Source organism: Ovis aries, chromosome 21 (genome assembly GCF_016772045.2).
Source record: "Ovis aries strain OAR_USU_Benz2616 breed Rambouillet chromosome 21, ARS-UI_Ramb_v3.0, whole genome shotgun sequence".
In the NCBI taxonomy this organism is placed as follows: domain Eukaryota; kingdom Metazoa; phylum Chordata; class Mammalia; order Artiodactyla; family Bovidae; genus Ovis; species Ovis aries.
The window spans coordinates 34,482,111-34,502,102 of record NC_056074.1 but is presented as its reverse complement, the minus strand read 5'-3'; the positions used below and the strand labels follow the sequence as shown (position 1 = coordinate 34,502,102).

The 19,992-nt window shown below is 54.8% G+C and overlaps 1 protein-coding gene across 3 annotated transcripts; it reads right to left on the bottom strand.

Moving 5' to 3' along the window:
* Window positions 1–511: 511 nt before the first annotated feature.
* Window positions 512–19,850, bottom strand: MS4A15 (membrane spanning 4-domains A15). Of its 3 annotated transcripts, none has more exons than XM_042238289.1 (7): window positions 16,606–19,850; window positions 9,011–9,267; window positions 6,101–6,223; window positions 5,347–5,403; window positions 3,015–3,107; window positions 2,497–2,610; window positions 512–1,565 (listed from the first exon to the last, which is right to left on the bottom strand). In XM_042238289.1, the coding sequence occupies exons 1-7, from the start codon at window positions 16,685–16,687 to the stop codon at window positions 1,449–1,451; spliced, it is 843 nt and encodes a 280-aa protein (XP_042094223.1). In that variant the 5' UTR covers window positions 16,688–19,850; the 3' UTR covers window positions 512–1,448. The 3 variants fall into 3 exon arrangements, with proteins under 3 accessions (XP_042094223.1, XP_060260263.1, XP_027815530.2); XM_060404280.1 differs by lacking the exon at window positions 16,606–19,850 and adding an exon at window positions 10,678–13,537; XM_027959729.3 differs by lacking the exon at window positions 16,606–19,850 and adding an exon at window positions 10,718–13,537.
* Window positions 19,851–19,992: the final 142 nt, after the last annotated feature.

Here is a 19,992-nt window from a genome sequence, read left to right as displayed (position 1 = left end):
TTCCTCTGGGAAGACCTCGTGGAAGAAGAAACATTAAAATAGGGTTTTGAAGATGGAGCAGAAGTTTGTTAAATGAAGAAGCAGGGTGCTGAGAAATGCAGTCCTGCCCCAGTCTCTGGGATGAAGAAACAGGAGAAGGGAGGGGAAAGAGCTGATGGGATGCACTTGGGTTTGGACTGTGGGGAGCTGTATGGTAAGAGCACAGACCCTGAAGTCAGATGAAGTTGGGTTCAGATTCTGGCACTGACTTTTACTAGCTTGGTGGCCCCGTGCACATGATTTAACCTCTTCAAGGTTCCCTGTCTTCAGTGGTAGAGTGGAGACATGAATGCCTGCTTAGTTCAGGTGGGGACAGAACAAGGGTAAGGATCACACCACACAGAGCCCAGCCTCCAGAGGTGCCCTTTTGCTGTGACGGTAAGACAGTTCCCCTGGTCTCCTGATCAATATGGGACAACCATTTAAAGCTCCCAAAGTTAAAAACAAAACAAGTCATTGCTATGAGACCAGATCAAGTTGTAAGCACAGTTTATTTCCCTCTGCGGTATGAGAGACAAGCCCCCTGCCAGGGCCTCTAAATACCAGGTGGAACTGTCCCCTTGGCCTGGAGACCCAGCCCAACTCATCATACCTTCAGAGGTGGCTTTCTCCGCAGGCTGGGCCGGTGGAGAAGGGCGGGCGTGGTGGGAGAGGGAGCACTGAGAGGCCAGGGGGCGTCCTGAGCCTCCCTCCAGCCCTGGAGGGTGTGCAGGGCGGAGGCAATAGGGTCTCCAAACCGTTCTGCAGGCAGTTGGGGTCGGGGGACATGCCTCACTTAGACTTTAGACTTCTGGGAGCCCAGGGGAACTGTAAGTGTCTTAAATGTCATCTGGTTCAACACTTTCTTTTCCAGGCGGGAAAACTGAGGCCTGATGACATGGCAGCAGATTATAGAGCTGGTCCTGGGGCCTGGTGACCAGAGGCCAAGCCACCGCCATTTGGCTCTGTGACCTCTGCAGCTGGACTCAGTTCTCCCTTCTGGAGGATTCTGGGCTCTCTGAGCTTAATGACTGTCCCAAGGCCTGAGGGCCAGGGCGGCCCTTGAACCCGTGGCCCAGCGAGGCCAGGGTTTCCAAAATGAGTAGAGAGAAATCCAGGGCGGCATCAGGAGGCATTTTCTGATGAAGGGAGGAGGCCAGGAAGCAGAGGAACACATACCCTTGACATCAACTAGCTTTTTTAGGAAATAAATCACTGCGGGAAATGTGTGGGACAGACATCCCCAGGGACTCCACTCGGTGCCACAACATGAGAGGACTGGGGCGGCGGGCTGCCACCAGATAAACAAGGCGAGGGTGGGGAGAGGCTGGGCCCGGGATGGCGGGGTGGGGAGGGTGGAGGAACGTGGGGAGGGAAAAGGGGGACGGGGAAAGTGAGGGAGGCTGGGCACCAACCCCCAGAGCGACCGTCTACTCTGAAGACTCCTTGGGTATATACGCCACATTATCGTAGGCAGGGGGAGGAGAGGCTGCGGGGCTGGAGATGTTGAAGTCTGTGCTGAAGGCATTCGGCAGGAAAATCACAGGCTGCAAAGCAAAAGAAAAACCCAGGCAATCCTGGTGGCTCCGGCGCCTTCAGGGAGCTGTTGCAACATTGCCCTCTTGTGGGAATTGTGAGAACAGCGCCCTAGTAGTGAACGCTCCAAAGATGAATTGGCCCCACTCATCAGTTAAACTAAATTTCCAATAAGTATTTGCTGAAGTCAGCTATGATCTGGGCCTTGGAGGTACAGCAACGAAACAGACAGGAGTCTCATTTCTCTAAGAACTAAGGTTCTGGATTTCTTTGTCTCTGGACAGCCCTACACTGGTTCAAGGCTTGGATACCACATCCTTGCAGCGTTTTCGCGGCGGCTTCCCTGCCTCCAACCCGTACCTCTCCGCCCCGCTCCCTGCCCCCAGCAGTGGGCAAACCCTCTAGATTGATTTCCCTGAGCCCCACTCTACTCACCCTCCCGTCTGAGCGTGCAGGCCTCTGCTCAGACTTTCAACCCATTTTGCACACACCCATTTCCCAAGGGGGACCCCCCACCCCGCCCCCGCCCGCATCATGGCCTGCAGGATTGTTTCCGCGGAGGCTGACTTCCAACTGGTCCCCTTGCCACGAAGGCCCTTCCTCCATCCCCTCTGTCTGCACTGTCCTCCAGTTTGGGGAAAACGGTCAATGCCCACCCGAGTCATGCTGCCCTTCCTGATGCCCACGTCTCTCGACCTGTGAACTTCTGGAAGGTCCCACTCATCCACGACAGCGATCTCCCTCGTCCCCAGAGCCCGCCTTCGAGGACTCCGCGTCCAGGCGCAAAGAGCAGCAAGTCCCTTGATGCTGGCGCGCCCCGGTGGCCACCCACGAGGAAAACCTTCCCGCGGAAACTCCTCTGAATTCCCAGATGTACGAGTGGGGCGCTGTTTGTGGGGCGCTCTTTGCAGGGCGGGGCGGGGGGCGGTGTGAGGCACTCACCGCGTGAGCTTCGGCGCGAGTGGCTTGGCACCCAAAGTGGGTGGCAATGACTGCAATGAAGAACTCCAGTATGGTGAAGATGGTAAGCACGGCCAAATAGCCCCTGCCTACATCCTGGGGACCAAAACCCACAGTCAAGGCCAGCCGAGAATTCTAGAACAGAGGGGGAAAGGGGGCCCAGAGCAGCGAGAATAACGTGCCCCAGATCACACAGTCAGCTGATGGCAGAGCTGGAGCGGGTCCCCCTGCTGCGTGACACGTACTCTCCCTTGAACTCAAGATTGCTTCTCCGAGACCCGCCAACCCACCCCCCAACTACGCCCACCCACCCCCCAACTACGCCCACCCTTGACGTAGGGTCCTGGGGTCCATATAAACCTGGGGGTCTCTTGGGATTGGCAGACTCTGCTGATGCCCAGGGCCCTACAACCTCCCTTCCCCCCACCCGCGCCTGCTCCTGGATGTGGCTGTTACTCTTCTTCAAGTTTTCCCACTCCTGGGGACGTCGGACAACACACCCAGTTAGTGACACCAAAATCCATGAGCAGAATGGCCGTCCCTGCAAAGGCCGCCATGGCGCTGAGAATGTGGGTCCCCAGACTGATCCTCACCTGCAGGGGTAGAGATGGAGGGAAAGGAGGGGAGAGGGGAGGCGGGAGGAGGAGGAGGGACAGGAGGCCACAGCTCTGCCCCGGGAGCCTCCCACAGGCCTCCTGCCACCCCCGGGTCCTCACACCCATGCCCGTACCTGCGTCCTCCTTGACCTCCTTTCCTCCTGTCCTTCCCAGGGGACCTCAGGCGAATGGCCCTGCTGACCACTCCCCCAGGTCTTACCCTGCATCTCTTCTTAGAAGCTGCTGGAAAAGGGGCCCGACCTCCTTCATGGTCTCCCTAAGTGGGGCCTGCAGAGGCTCCTTGCCCACCCATTACTATGCTCCATCCCTCAGGCTGAGCACCCTGAAGGTGCAGCCAGCCCACGGGCAGGGGTCGGGGGAGGCCCTCTGCTGTGGACACTGAGGTTGGGAGAAGTGTTGGGGTTCCACGTGAGCCCGGGTAAGGGCTGGCAGAGCAAGCACTGCAGACGCCTGCAGGGCACCAGGCAGTGGAGACCCAGGGGCTGTGAGCCTGAGGTCCGGGGAGCGAAGGTCTGGGCCTCACTCTTATCCGGAGGCTCTGGACTTGGGACACGTGGACCACTGGGTGGTCCAGGCGATGGTGGAGGGGTCACCCTCCCCATGCTGCTGGAACCTGATGCTCTTTTGACCCACTAGCTGAAGCCTTCTGGTTAAACAGCCCTAGCCTTAAAGTGGGGACCACTCATGGGTGGGCTGGGGACTGCGGGATTTGCTCAGGTTCAAAGGCCCCAACTCCTCTTATTTTGGATGAGGTCGTTGATCAGCCAACGACTGAGATCAGAGCAGCCTCAGATGTAATCAGTTAACTAATGAATGAAAACTTCTGTTGAGCACCTAGTGCCTGCCAGACACTGTCCAGGGTGCTGTGAGCATGGGGCAGAGTAAATCAGCCCCCCTCTCCCTGCCTCCATCCAGCCTTTACAGCCTGGGGGTGGGGGGATATAGGTTTGATTCTGAGGGCTCCCTGTGTCCAGTCCTGTCCTGTTACAATCCATTCTCTACCCAGCAGCTCTCGGGAGTGTAAGTAGAGCACCGATTCTCCTGCTCCCAGGTGGCTCAGACAGTAAAAGCTCTGCCTGTAATGCAGGAGACTCAGCTTTAATTCCTAGGTGGAGTAGATCCCCTGGAGAAGGGAATGGCAACACACTCCAGTATTCTTGCCCGGAGAATTCCATGGACAGAGGAGCCTGGTGGGCTACAGTCCATGGGGTTACAAAGAGTAGGACACAACTGAGCAACTACACTTTCACTTCTCCCGCCCACACCTTGGGCTCCAGCCTCGCTGGCCTCCCACTGCCCTAAAACTTGACTCCATCCACGAGTGTCTCCCCACCTTTCCCTCTTGGCCTAGTTCCTCCCATTCAGCCCCTGGTTTGCTGTGATCCAAGGTCCTGGCCTCTTCTCATCCTCTACCCTGAGATAGTGGTCTCCAGGCTCCTGTATGGCTGCTGCCCTCTGAACAATGGCTCAGCGACACCTGCTCAGGGACTGCAGACTCTCCCAGCTGAGCAGAATTCCTCCTATTATCCCTGGGCTTTGTTCAGCACTTTTCACTCTGTAAAGACCTTATCTGTGTTGTTTTGTTTTGTTTTAAGCGGGGGTGGGGGGTGTCTTATCAGACATTAGAATGTAAGCTCCATGAGGGCAGGGACTTGACTCTGGTGCGATGCTCAACACTCTCCCATCCAAAGCCTCCATCGCCCCCTGCCCTCCCCCACAATCACCCGCAGAAGGCATGGAGCTGTCTGAGATGTCGACCCAGTGCATCTCTAACTTCTCTGCACTTCCCTTCCAAGACTTTTGCCCTGGTCAAGTGGTCACACATAGTTTCCATGGTGACGCTGCCCACCGTCCCTCCTTGCATCCTCATGCTCTTCCTTCAGGATTTCTCAATCCCACATGCCCACCAAGGCCCAGCCCAGCCATCTCCTGTTCAGGAGGGCTTTTTGCCTCGTCCCTTTCTCTGGGCCATGAGCACTTCATCTGTGGACCCTCACTTTCTGCCTCTTAGGACATTCTGAAAGTGCGTCTTGGTTTCTTCTCTCCTGTAGGTGGGGCAGGGGCTGTGTCTGGCTGTCTGGGTGTTGTCCCATGCCTGGCCTCCAGCAGGAGGCACCCCTATGGAGTGCTTGTTGAAGGAGCATCTTTGGAGGCAGAGCAGAGTGGAGCCTGGCTGTGGCCCCACCTCACCCCTGGGTCTCCCGTTCAGACTTACCAGGCAACTGGTGTGGTTCTTCTCGGCTGCCACTGAGAGGGACCCCGAGATGATGAACTGTGTGGGGAAGTGGGTATCCTAGTGAGGCTTCAGCCGGGACACTGGGCAGGGCACACTATGCCTGGCACTGTCAAGGCCATGGGTATCAGGGAGAGGCCAGCAGCCTCCTGGATGCCACCTTCTTGGCCTCCTGGCCACGCACTTGCGATCACTCTGTGAGGGTGTCCCATGGTTGCTAGGGGCCCCTGTCCAGGGAACTAGGGCCATGGCTTGCAAAAGGAATGTTTTCATTGACACTGTGTCATCGATAGGGAAGGCATTGCTCCTTCAGGCATTCACTCATCAGACATTTGCTGAGCAGCAGGCATGCGGCAAGATCCTAGCAGAGATGGATAAGACAGACAAGATTTCTGCCCTCACGAGGCTTCCATTCTAATTTGGGAGGACCGACACTTAGCAAACAAATAATCAAGAACGCTTAGAAGTTTGAAGGATGGAAGCCGGGTAACTACAGGCGTTTAGTGTCCTTAGCCCCTGCCTTCATCTCCTTCATTCCATCCTCTTTTGGAGGGAGTAGGCTAAGCTCTATGCTGGGAGCTTTTCACACACGGGAGTGGCGTCTGGGTCAGGTCATGATTAGGGTTTGTGGTTGAGAGTTAAATTTAGGCTCAGGCCCCCACCCAGGAGCGGCTGTGCCCAGGAGAATGAGCCTGGGCACAGCCCCGCCCCCCGCCCAGAGGGCCCAGGCACTCACGCAGGCTCCTCCCCAGAAAGGGACGCCGCCTTCGATGAAGAGCATCCCCAAGTGGCCGCGGCGGACCATGAGCAGCACGCCGCCGAAGCCCAGGTGGATAAGGCCGATGAGAATCTGGACGGTCTGCGGGGAGCAGACAGCGGCTCAGCCAGGCGGGCGCGGCGGGCTCCACACCGCCCCCTGCCGGCCGCAGAGGAGAGCGTGGCAGCGCCCTGCAGTCCCGCTTTGAACCCTCAGCAACTCGGAAATAAACTCAGATTCCCTTCTTTTAAGGAGACATCATTATAACAACTGTGAAAGACACGGTATTTTAAGATGGAAAGCCAGTTCCCCACAGCTTTCAGGACCCACCCTTCTGTTTCCATGTCTCCACGGGTTTGCCTTTTGCTCTGACCAGGTCTCAAGCGTACTGTGTTGCTACTTGGCTTCTTAGCCCTCATGTCAATGGCTCAGCATTCCCTGCGCTGACTGCCTCACCGCTTCCTTCCTTGTGCCCCTGCAGCCTGCACAGGTATCTCCTTGGGTGTTTTTCTCACTGGAGTGTCATTGATGTATCCCAGTCACGTGCAGGAGCTGCTGCCTACCAGCTGGAATCTGGACTTAGATTTTATATTGATTAATCAATTAATTAAAGGAGTGGTTTCCCAGCACCCCACTGATCATTCTCAGAAGCGAGATGGTTTTTCCAAGGATGAGAACAATGCGGGCTTCTGGTTCATGCTGCCACGTTTCTTTCTAAGTGGGTTTTTTTTTTTTCCTGTTTTGTTCATTTGTTTTAAAGTAATTACTTATTTGGCTGCTTTGGGTCTTGGTTGAGGCATGCAGGATCCTTCATCAAGCAGCATGGATTCTCTAGTTGGAGCATGCAGGCTGCAAAGTGCACAAGCCTCATTAGTTGCGGCAGGCAGGCTGTGGGATCTTACTTCCCCGACCAGGAATTGATCCCTTGTCCACCTGTCTTGCAAGGCAGATTCTTAACCACTGGACCACCAGGGAAGTCCCTGTTTTCCGAATGGTTTTGTTAACAACTGAATCTAGAACTGAGTGGAAAGGGACATTGACAGCTGCTGAACTCAGCCTCTGTATATCCAGGTGGTGGTGGTGGTTCAGTCACTAAGCTGTATCCAACTCTTGCGACCCCATGTACTATAGCCTGCCAGGCTCCTCTGTCCATGGAATGCTCCAGGCAGGAATATTGGAGTGGGTTGCCAATTCCTCCTCCAGGGAGTCTTCCCGACCCAGGAATCAAACCCGGGTCTCCTCCACTGCAGGCACATTCTTTACTGACGGAGCTATAAGGAAAGATCCTAATCCAGGAACCTGTCCATCTCCTGACTTCTAAATGGACTCCCTTAGTGATGAGGTGCTCCCTGTGGTCCATTTATGGGCAGTTCAGGCTGTAGAATGGTATCTTAGGATCATGTGCCATATACATCTTCCTAACATGAGAGCCAAGCATTTGTAGATTTAAAGGCGTGACCCCTTGAATCCTCTCTTTCCTTGTCTCTTTGGTCACATGTCTTCCATCTTTTTTGTGCCCTTTATGGGGCATCACGTCCCAGTTGCCAAGGCTGCTCTCCTCCGGTCCCTCTCGGGCTACTGGCTCAACACTGCTACTCCAGTTACTCCTCGTAAGACACCGGCTGCCACTTAGCAAATGCCTGTCTGCACTAAGCGATGTGCTGGGTGTTTTACAGACATTATCTCTTTTAACCCTAATGTGATGAAGTAGGTATCCTAAAATTACTATCCTGCTTTCAGAAATGAGGAAGTTGAGGAAAATGAGGTTCAGAGATATTCAGTAATTTGTGCGAGGTCTCCCAGCTAGGAAGTGGCAGGCCAACTAACTCTAGAGCCAGTATTCTCCCTGGCTGACACTCCTTAGAACCTATATATATATAGTTTCTCCTTTTTATATTTTTCAGCAAATTGTGTTTGTCTCAGCAAAGCCCTTGGGGGGTCATTGTTTCCCAGAGTCTGGTCGGAGATTTCCAGTCTCCAGCAATGGCTCCGCCATCTTTGTCCATTGCTTCCAGTCCATTCCTGCCCCAGTGGAGCTGGTGCAGCCTTTAGGCTCCTAAGTTCCAGCATATTCAAGCCCGAGCCTTGGGCCAGCGACTTAGCATTGATGAGCCTAAGCTCCCTAATCTGTCCAATGGGAACTATGATCCCTGTCTCACAAGTGGTGATGAGACCCTAAGGAGACAATGAGTGCAAATTCTTTGGCCCAGTGTGCTCACCTCTCGATGGAGAAGGCAATGGCACCCACTCCAGTACTCTTGCCTAGAGAATCCCATGGACGGAGGAGCCTCGTAGGGTGCAGTCCATAGCGTCGCTAAGAGTAGGACACGACTGAGCGACTTCACTTTCAATTTTCACTTTCATGCATTGGAGAAGGAAATGGCAACCCACTCCAGTGTTCTTGCCTGGAGAATCCCAGGGACAGAGGAGCCTGCTGGGCTGCCGTCTCTGGGGTCGCACAGAGTGGGACACGACTGAAGCGACTTAGCAGCAGCAGCAGCAGTCATTTGTTCACGGTTTACTCTCTGTCAGCTCTGCAGAACGGTCCTTGTCTGCCTGGTGCACAGCTGCATCCTCAAGTCCTCACTGAGCATCTACCAATTGCTGCCCTGGTGGCTCAGACAGTAAAGAATCCACCTGCAATGCAGGAGACCTAGGTTTGATCCCTGGACTGGGAATAGCCCTTGGAGGAGGACATGACAACCCACTCCAGATTTCTTGACTAGAGAATCCCCATGGACAGAGGAGCCTGGCGAGCTGCAGTCCATAGGGTTGCAAAGAGTCAGACACGACTGAGCGACCAAGCGTAGCACATTATCTCCAAGGTGCATGAGTGCTCCCTCCTTGCCCAGCACCTATGCCCCAGGTGGTCGGAGAGGCTGTTCTTACCCCCAAAGCCTTGGGCTCTCCGGTCAGGAATGTCTCCCCGGGCCGCAGGTCTGGTGGCTGGGTGACCCGTGGTGTCTGCGCCCCCAGCGGCTGCTCCTCGTACTGCATGATCCCTGGAGGCTGGCACAGGGAGGTGGGCAGGATGGCTTGGGGCGAGCGGAGGCCACTGGTGTTGCTGGGTGGGATGACGACAAACACCCCATTGCTGGAGGGAGCCGTGGACATCGTGCTCATCGAGAGCCTGGCAGACAGAGGCTCTGGAAATAATAATGATAGTGATGATGGTTACACACCTGCATAAGAGATTGTCAGTTTATCAACAACCTGCCTGCCTACCTACCCCTGTTCACTGCAGTCCCCAGAGGCTGGCACCAAAATCTCTGCTCAGTGAAGAAGGGAAGCTTCCCTCAGGGAAGTAGAGGGATGTCAGAGATCAAGGTGAGGCAAGGCCAAGACTTGAATCCAGTCTTTCTGACCCTAGAAACCACATTCTCCATCTCTGCTATTATTACATGGAAAGGACCTTTAGGAGGAACATGCATTTAAATTGCCTCCTTTGCCCGGAAAGGGCAAGTGACTCACTCAAGGACACACACCTAGTGTGAGCCGGAGCTGAGCATCTCTGCACAGGGGACTGGAGCTCACCCACCACTTCCTGTCCCTTAGCCCATGGCTAATGAGCTTGTGTAAATAATCCCCCTGGGTGATTTCCTGCTGTGGGATCCTTCCTCTTGGCCACGTAAGCAATCACTATTATCCTAGACAAGCCAGGCATGGATTATGGAAACTTTATGCATAGCTGGCCTGAGCAAATGCTTTGGGGAAAACCACCCAACTGTCAGGAGATGGGCTTACTAGGACACAGCAGAGGGATGAACCTGCCAGATTATACAATGAAACAAAGAACAGGCATCCTTCTCATTGGCGTTAATTGGTTCAGCACATGACTTTGCAGATAGAAGCTGGGACTTGAATCCTGGCTCCTCTGGGTACCGGGAGACCTGGGGGCAAGATGGCCACCTGCCCCAGCCTCAATTTCCTTATCTGTAAAGTGGGGATAATAACACTGAGAGATAACCTCATAGGGTTTGGTGTGAACTAAAATAACACACAACCTTGAGAAAAGCCATCCTTCAAAGTCTAACCATTGCTAGGAGTCAGGTACAGGATCTATGCCCTTCAGGAGCATTGTGTCTGGTGGAAAGAGCAAGAGAAGCTTGTAGTTCAGCCCAACAGATGATAACAGCATTGACTGAGCACCAAGCTCAGGGCTGGGAGTAGGAAGAAGAATTAACAAGGCATGTCCCTTGGGATGGACAGGTGCACACTGCTATATTTAAAAGGGATAACCAACAAGGACCTACTATATAGCACAGAGAACTCTGCTCAGCATTGTGTGGCAACCCAGATGGGAGGAGAGTTTGGGGGAGGATGGATACTTGTATATGTATGGCTGAGTCCCTTTGCTGTGCACCTGAAACTATCATAATATTGTTAATTAATCAGCTATACCCCAATACAGAATAAAAAGTTAAAAAAAAAAAAAAGAACGTCTTGTCCTGGCAACGTAGAGCAGGGCTCTGCTAGGACAAGGTGCTGGTGGAGGTGGGAACTGATTCCCCCTCACTGGTTGTGAGCTCATTCGTGTCTTCAGGGAGGACACAGACCTGAAACTCGGGTCCTTGGAGGCGGCTATTCTGCTCTCACCTCCCCCCGCCGCGTTCCTTCCCTTTTCTGTTTCTCTCGTCTTCCATCTTTTTCTTTCCCCGCCTATTGGCCTTTTCCCTCTTCACCAGATGTATTCGAGAAGACAAGGCAACTGCTGAGGATGTTGTGGAAGAGTCCGCGGCAGTCCAAGCACATGGGACCCGAGTGAGATGCTGGGAGACAGAGGGTCTGGGCTGAGGAGAACCCCTCCTGCCCCAGGAGTCTTTGCTTCTTGGGTGTGAGTAATGAACATTTAAGTCCTCATCTCATTCTAAGGGAGAGAAGGCATGGATGGTTAGCTCTGCTTAAAGATGTTTCCCTGATGGTTCAGCAGATAAAGAATCTGCCTGCAGTACAGGAGACACAGGGGACACGGGCTCAATCCTGTGTGGGGAAGATCCCCTGGAGAAGGAAATAGCAACTCCTCCAGTATTCTTGCCTGAAAAACCCCATGGCCAGGGGATCCTGGTGGGTTACAGTCCAATGAGTCTCGAAGAGTTGGACACGACTGAGTGACGAAGCACAGCACAGAGATGAGGTACTAGAGGTTCAGAGAGGGTGACTGTGTCTCCCGCGGTCACACAGCACCTCAGTATCGAAGAAGTGGGGTGGGTCTGGACTCTGGTCTCCTGGTAGAAGGACTGTCGTATTGATGGGAGGCATTCACTCCTGGGTTCAAGTCCTGCCTTTGTCAGAGTGAGGGGATCAGTCCTGTACTCCACTCTTTGGAATACTAGTTCTAAAATGCTTGGAATAAAAGTTAATTTAAAATATACGACTATACTCCAATATAAATTAATAAAAAATAAATAAAATACTTGGAGTCCACAGAGAAGCAAATAACCAACCAATGGGGCCTGAGTTTGCCAACTTTCTACTTCCTCATGCAAGTTCATTTAAAGAAATCACCCACGTTCTCACCATCACTTGGAAAGGATATTCAGCACCAGAGAGGGAAGAAGGGCATGATTTTAGAATAAAAGGACAAAACCTTTAGGTGAAACACATTTAACTCGGTGCTGCTTTGCCTGTAGAGTCGTCATTTCATCAGGGACAAGGCTCACTGGTGGCTCAGATGGTAAAGAACCCTCCTGCAACACGGGAGACCTGGGTTTGACCCCTGACTTGGCAAGATCCCCTGGAGAAGGGAATGGCAACCCACTCCAGTATTTTTCACTGGAGAATTCCACGGACAGAGGAGCCTGGTGGGCTATAGTCCTTGGGGTCACAAAGAGTCGGACACAACTGAGTGACTAACACTTTCAGCATAGGTGAAAACCTTGCTTGGGACCCATGGCAATTTGGAGTGTATCTGAACACTCTCTGGGGTCCCAAGAAGCAGCAGCATGACCTACACCCTTCCTGGGCTCTCCAAGGGGGCCCAGAGCGGCCTCAGAAGGGAGCACAAGTGTAATTAACAGCATCTCTCCCAAGCTGGGTGGTGAGAAAGTTGCTTAAACTGAGACCTCACTCCCCCTTAGATGCAAAGAAAACACCTACAAAAATAGGCTCTCAGCTGATGTCACGGGTTAAGAGGCAATGAAAGTGTCACAGAGCTCCTGAGACTTGAAATCTCTCTCTACTCACCTCTCTGAAGCTGCCATCAGAACAGCCGCACCATCAGGCCAGGGACCACCGTTCTGTTGGGTTCCAGAAGCCACCTGGCCCATGCCCCTAGCTATGTGCCACCCAAAAAGAGACTCTATTTTCCTTGTGAATGAATATGAATGAATCAGTCACCTTGCCGTAAACCCTGATGCACGTGTATCAGGGACAGGCAGGTGGAAAAGAGGCAAAAACATGATCCCCTGTATCCAGGAGCTTACCAGATACCCACCAGGGGAACGGCTGCCTGGGACACAGGAAATGCCCAGACATCAACAAGGTGTGATATGAGCAGCTGCAAGGCCTTCTGCAGTTTGTGGAGTCCTCATGTGTATGGGAAACAAGGACCCTTAAAACAGCCCCTGAGGTCGGTGTTAATCAGCCCATTTTGCAGACCAGTAAACTGAGGGCCAGGGCTTCCCTGGTGGCTCAGTCAGTAAAGAATCCACCTGCAATGCAGGCGAGCCAGGTTCGATCCCTTTGTCCAGAAGATCCCCTGGAGGAGGGCATGGCAACCCACTTAGTATTCTTGCCTGGAGAATCCCATGGACAGAGGAGCCTGGTGAGCTACAGTCCATGGTGTCGCAAGAGTCAGACACAGCTTAGTGACTAAACCATCACCAAACTGAGGGTCAGAAATTGTGCAGTCTAGTGGCCCAGGCCATGGGCTTCGAAATTGGATATAACTGTCAGAGATGTTAAAACAAAAGTTCTAGCTGAGTTCAGATACTGGAGTGAGCTGTGCCACAGATGACCTGGTAGAATTTGCCCAAAAGCAGGTGGTCGTGAACCTCCTGGGTGACTTTGCCACCTTTGCCTATACGGCTGGGAATGGAGACTGAGAGTGGATTTTGGAGAGATTAGAGTGATCTGAGTCTAAACACAGGGGAAGGGAAGTTTTCCTGTTCACCTTGAGACAAAAGGGAGGGGCTGGCTTTATGGACACTTGGAGAAATCGATACTCATTCCTGCATTTTGGGCGTCCGGTGATTCTGAGTTGAGGGAGGGGTTTTGTGGGGAGGTACACAGGAGAGAGAACCACGCCCCCCCCCAGCGATGAGGGGGCACATCCAGAGACCTGGTAAAACACCTCTGCAGAGAAACCAGCTCAAACAACTGCTAGCCTCAAAGGAGGGCGTTGGGTGCTTGCAAGAGCAGCAGCTAGTTCCCCTGTCCCTTCATCTCCTCCCTATGTCATCCGGCCCTGGAGAAACTGCTCTCAACCAGCTGGGGGGAGGGGAAGCTGGTGGGAAAGCGAGGGGAGTCCTCCAGGTCCTCTTCTCACCTGCCGTGTGCTGGGCTGAGAATGCTGGCGCGCTAAACCTCCTGGGACCTAACGGGAGATTGGACCCTCCAGTGACCGTATCGGGGCTGCCTGCCTCACGTGTGAGTAACCAGAAGAGCATAGTCGCCACCCCAGTTTCAGTCTCACATAGTTGCTGTGAGTTTTAAAAGAAGCAGTGCCTGCCTCGTGCCCAGCACAGTGCCTGGCGTGTAGGGGGCAACCAGTGCTTCTAGTCTGTTGCTAGTAACATCCTTATGAAGCAGGTGCTATTACCATTTTGCCGATGAAGAAATTGAGCTCAGAGACATTAAGTGATGTGTATAATTGCTGTCCAGTGAATTATTCTTTGCGAGCCTCAGTTTCTCCATCTGTAAAATGGGTCCCTGAAAATCCTTTTTGGTGCTCAAGCCCTACTCCTATGGAAACTGGGGTGAGGTAAACTGTCCTCTCCCTGGGGGCTTCTCTCCAAGACCTTGCAGGCAGGCAAAGACATGGACGGCTCAGGAAAGAGGGCTTATTACCTGTTGTTTTGAACGTAAGCAAGGTGACCTGCCCAGGGTCACATGGTCAGGGTAAGGGATGGAGCTGGGATACAAACCTAGGTCTTCTCACTCCACCGCCTGCTCTTTCCCAGTTCCCTGAGGCCCCTCCGATGTGGGGGCCACACTGTCGAGACACAGCTGCACAGAGAGGCCCAGGACACTGACACCACTGGCTTCCCTCCCCGGAGCCAAGGTGCCCTGGGGTCCTACACTGATTCACGGGCCCACCGCCTCGGGCTGGGCCAACTCCACCTCTCAGCTGCCTGGACTTGTCTTGTGAGCGTCTCTGAGCATCGACTTTACTCACGAGGCGCCAGAAGCAGTTTTGCTCATTCACAGTGACAGCAGTTGGGAAGGGGAGGTGTTGCCAGCTGGAGGAGAGAGGCTCTTGATGAAAGGCAAAGAGCACATCTGGAACGGGGGGTGCTGCACATCTGGGAGGGGGCAGCTTTGCCGAGTGGCTGAGATCTCAGGCCCCAGGGGGAAGAATCCAGCCTACCCCTCTGCTGGCTCTATCAGCTGCAGGCCCTGGGGCAAGTTGCCTAACCTCTTTGGGTCTCAGTTTCCCCATCTGTCAATTGGGTGACTGTGATGTTGGTGGGAGGTGCTTGAGTCTTCCAAGGATGCTCCATCTATTCCCACCCCCCACCCGCCTCCTGGCCCCACCTCTGTGTCGACGGGTAGAAACTGGTCCCTTCTCTCTAAGTCTGAGCCTGTGGTGTCAGGCTGGCAGGAAGCTACTGGGCTTCTCCAATCCCAGCCCATTCAGGATGGGTCAGACCTGCTCTGCTGTCCCAGAGATGATGGTGCCAGATGCACACACCTGTTGGAGGAGGGTAGGCCTCTCCCCACCCCTACTGCCTGGCCCCTCTGAAAGTTTCCACTATGCTCTGCTGCGCGCTCTGCATCGAGGGCCTGGGGGACAGCCCCTTCCCTTTGCTGGGCCTCTGTTTCCTCATCTATAAAAGAGAGGCGAGATAATATTTGCCCCTAAGCCCCTTGCCAGCTCAGAATCTGTCAGGTCCTTCTCTTTCCTTGGAGAAGGGAGGGACAGGGTTGGAATCACCTTTCAGCCTTCCTCAAGGGAGGGGGGCGGTTGGGTAAGGAGAGGGAGGGTGGAGGAAGGTGGGAAAAGCTGAGGAGGATTCCGGTTCCCTGAGAGGATGGTTGGAGGCCAAGGGTCTCAGGGGATACCTGAGTCTTCTCAGTGACTGGCTTTGAGGAGAGAAGAACCACGCCCTTTCTTTAGCCCAACACCTGGCCGTGGTCCCGAGCTGAGGGTCCCCATCAGAGGGAGGCCAGGAATTCAGAGGCGTGGGAGCTGTCCTGCCCACTTAGTGCCGGCTGGGGAAGGACCAGGGTCACCGCCGTCTCCGCCCAGTGGTCTCCTCCTCTCTACTTGCCTGGCATCTGACGTGCCTTGCCCTGGTTCCCCTGTCACCCCTCATGTCTCCTGTCTCCCCCAGGTCCCCCATCTCGTCCCACGTCCCCTGTCTCGCCCCAGGTCCCCTGTCCCACCTCCCCCGTCTCACCCCAGGTCCCTGTCTCGCCCCACCTCCCCTGTCTCGCCCCATGTCCCCTGTCTCGCCCCATGTCCCCTGTCTCACCCTAGGTCCCCTGTCTCTTCCCAGATCCCCATCTCATCCCAGGTCCCGTCTCAGCCCAGGTCCCTGTCTCACCCCATGTCCCCTGTCTCGCCCCATGTCCCCTGTCTTGCCCCAGGTCCCCTGTCTCACCCCAGGTCCCTGTCTCACCCCAGGTCCCTGTCACACCCCAGGTCCCCTGTCTCGCCCCAGGTCCCTGTCTCGCCCCATGTCCCCTGACTCGCCCCATGTCCCCTGTCTTGCCCCAGGTCCCCTGTCTCACCCCAGGTCCCTGTCTCACCCCAGGTCCCTGTCACACCCCAGGTCCCCTGTCTCGCCCCAGGTCCCCTGTCTCGCCCCAGGTCCCCTGCCTCGCCCCAGGTCCCCTGCCTCGCCCCAGGTCCCTGCCTCGCCCAGGTCCCCTGCCTCGCCCCCAGGTCCCCTGTCTCGCCCCAGGTCCCCTGACTCGCCCCAGGTCCCCTGCCTCGCCCCAGGTCCCCTGTCTCGCCCCATGTCCCCTGTCTCGCCCCAGGTCCCCTGCCTCGCCCCAGGTCCCCTGCCTCGCCCCAGGTCCCTGCCTCGCCCAGGTCCCCTGCCTCGCCCCAGGTCCCCTGTCTCGCCCCAGGTCCCCTGACTCGCCCCAGGTCCCCTGCCTCGCCCCAGGTCCCCTGCCTCGCCCCAGGTCCCTGCCTCGCCCCAGGTCCCTGCCTCGCCCCAGGTCCCCTGTCTCGCCCCAGGTCCCCTGCCTCGCCCCAGGTCCCCTGCCTCGCCCCAGGTCCCCTGACTTGCCCCAGGTCCCCTGCCTCGCCCAGGTCCCCTGCCTCGCCCAGGGACTGGCCTGGGCCTCGCTCCTGGAAGGGCAGGTGTACTCACCCTGCTGTCGCCGCCGCCTTGCCCGCTGCTGCCTGCTCCCCGCTGCCTCTGCTCTCCGGCTGCCCCTCCTGAGTTCACACATGCTCGTGTGAAAGCCTTGCTATTCCTGTGGGGCTTGGAAATCCTCTGCTGTGAGCTGCCACCTCTGGGAAGTTCTCAAGTCCCTCCCGGCTCTACAGCCTCACCCGTCTGGCCTGACCCACCCAGGGGCCCAGGAAGCTGCTGCTGGGAGCATGGGCTCCCAGGAGCAGGGCCCCTGCGGGCATCAACTCCTTCCCTCAATGTTCAGAGGGGAGACTAGGCCCGGAGAGGCCAGTGGCCTGCTGGGATCCCACTGTGAGTGTCAGAGCCAGGACCTGGTCCACAGGGGTCTCCATCAGCCTCCACCCTCTTGCTGCTCAGGATGGGGGAAGACTGAGAGTTACCCGGAGGAGGCGGCCTGACTTCTTCCAGCTGAACTTGTCTGATGTCAGCGGAGAGGGCAGTCAGTCCCCCGCTTTCCCGTGGCAGAGCGCAGAGTGTGTGATTGTAGGAGTGAGTGTGAGCAGGTATGAGTACATGTGTGTGACGGCATGGGCACAGAGAATTTGTGTGAGTGTACCTGAGCTTGTGAAAGCGTGTGTGTGTGTGTGTGAGTGCATGCATGTGAACATGTAGGCATGCATAAGTGCCGGTGTGTGAGTGTGGGTATATGTGAACATCTGTGAGCATGTGACCGCGTGTGCAGGTGTGACTGTGGTGTGTATGTGGGGGTGTGGACTTGTGTGAGGGTACTTGAATGTGTTAGCATGTGTGGCCATGAATGTGCATGTCCACAGAGTGGTATTCGAGTGGTGTGGGTGCAGAGAATTTGTGCACCAGTTTCTAGATTCAAGTTCTCATCAAAATAGCCCCTGTGACCTCTGGGCACAGTCAGGGAGATGGTGTTGGGGTGGACTGGAAGGGCATGGCCCTGGCCGGCTCTCAGCTCAACCAGGGATAGGACAGTCTGATTGAAGAAATGGGCCTGGTTCTTTTTCCGTCTGTGAATCCACACCTCCTGCAGCTACAACAGGAGTCTAGCTCCCCAAACCCCTGGATCCAGGCTGCCTTGGGTGCAGCAGAAGTGGCCGGTGCCAGCTCTGACCTGAGGCCTCAGGAGGTGCCACCTGCTTCTATTGTCTTCAGGAAACCAACACCTGCCCCGCAGCATGTCCTGGCCAGCCTGCTGGAGGACGAGAGCCAAGCCAGCCCAGGAGCAGAGCCAAGCCAGCCCAGCAGTGCCCACAGAGGCCCCAGAGTGTGAGAGAGCACGGCCAAGGTCAGCAGGGCCATCTGGCTGACCCTGAGCTGAACACAAACACATGGCTGAGCCTAGATCAGAGCAGGAGGCCTGCCCAGACAACCCAGTGACTGGTGAGCAAAAGTAAACGCTTATGGAGGAATGCCACGGAGGTCCCATGGCTGACTGTCTTGTGGTCCTTCTCTGGCGATAGGCGAATGAAGACGTCTGTTCTCCTGTGGCTGCCTCCTCGTCTCTCACATCAGCAACTCCGTAAGCCAGGGACCAAAGAAGCTGTGCTGACCCTTTAAGGACCGGGAGCAGCCAGAAAAATGGAAGCGTCCAGACTCTAAGCCCAGCACTAAGCCCCGCCCAGTCCTTTCCCACAGCTGGTGACCCGTTTTCCTTCATGATTTGGGCACTGTGGGCAGCCACCGTCTCTAGCTGAGTGACTCTGTTTTTCTTTCTGGGAATGCTTGATTCTTTCCTGTCATTTACCATTTTCAGAATAATGGGAGTGCCCTAACTACCTCCACAGGTGATAAAAGATATTTTTTTAGTATCCCTATGAAGTCTCATGTTCCAACCCATCACAGGTATTGTTGTTGTTACTATTTTGCTATTGTTATTATTCTTGAAGTTCAAATTGTTCCTTTTTAAGCCAGTGGGATCTCCTTCACGCTGGCTTTGTGTCCTTCTGAGATGCCCCTCGTGGGACAGTTTCTGCGTCTCAATTTCCTCATCTGTAAAACAGGCTTTAAATATCTACCTGTATTATTGTTGGGAGATGAAATATTTGTGTTTCGTGAAATACAGCTGCTGTATACATGTTACTGATGGTCCTGCCCCTTACCCTCCCAGCTCCCCCCCCCACCCTCTGACTTTTTATATTAGAATGACCTCTGGAACCACACCTTAAGGGCTACACAGTGGTCACAGGGCCCTTCTGATGATCAGTGACACAAATGTGTCATCCAGGGCTTGTGACTGGGACGCATCAGGGCATCAGGTATGATGGGATGGGAGTTTCCCATTCTTCACTCTTTTTTTTTTTTTTGCTCCCTCTTCCTTACTCCTAGTAGAAAAAGAGATGCTTGAGCAGAATCACTGATTGCAGTTATGCTAGGAGCAGTTGTCACATTAGCAAGAAAGAGGTTGGTTGGTCCCTTGTTGACACACCAATTGGAAGTAACTCTGGAGGTCTGTCAGGAGCCACTGCCACCTTCTTGCATGGCACCAGGAATGTGGTTTCCATCATTTAAAAAAACTTAATTAATTAAATGTTTTCTGTATCGATTTGGCTGTGCTGGGTCTTTGTCACAGCATGCAGGATCTTTTCATTGCAGCATTCTGGGTCTTGTAGCTGCGGCATATGGGATCCTGACTAAGGGTTGAAGCTGGGCCCCGTGCATCAGGAGCTCAGAGTCTTAGCCATTGGACCCTCAGGGAAGTCGCACTTTGGGGTCTGCTGTCATGCTGGAGTCAGGACTCTGGAGGGGGAGGCGAGATGAGGGGACTCCCCAGCAGCTGACTCTCCATGGGCCGAAAGCACGTGCCAGGACACTACTACTCCACAGGGCATTTTGTGCAAATGGGGAAGGTGCCTTTTCATCAAGATAAGGTGTTTTAAGTTACTGTGTATATACCACTGAGCCACCTGACTAGCTCTCTCTCTTGGGTGGGGGTGTGGCATGTTTCCAGAGCCCCACACAGCAGCACGTGGGTCCATACACTCTTTTACTCATTCACCCGTGAGTGCTGAGGCGTCTACACTGCAGCTGCAGTGTCCACACTCTCCACTGCTCCCCTTGCTCCTTGGGGCAACTGTGTCAGAGTCAGAGCTTTGGGGAAGGGGCCAGAGTTGGACCTCCAAGAGTTCCATGACTGAGGCACCAATCTAGAACAGCAGACCCGGGATCAATCCCTGGGTCGGGAGGATCCCCTGGAAAAGAAATAGCAACCCACTGCCATATTCCTGCCTGGAGAATCCCATGGACAGAGGAGCCTGGTGGGCCACAGTCCATGGCGTCAGAGTCAGACACGACTGAGTGGCTAACACTGAACAGTGCGCCTCCGCCAGGAGTGAGTAAAAGTGCACCCTGCTCTTCACCAAGGTTAAAGGGTGC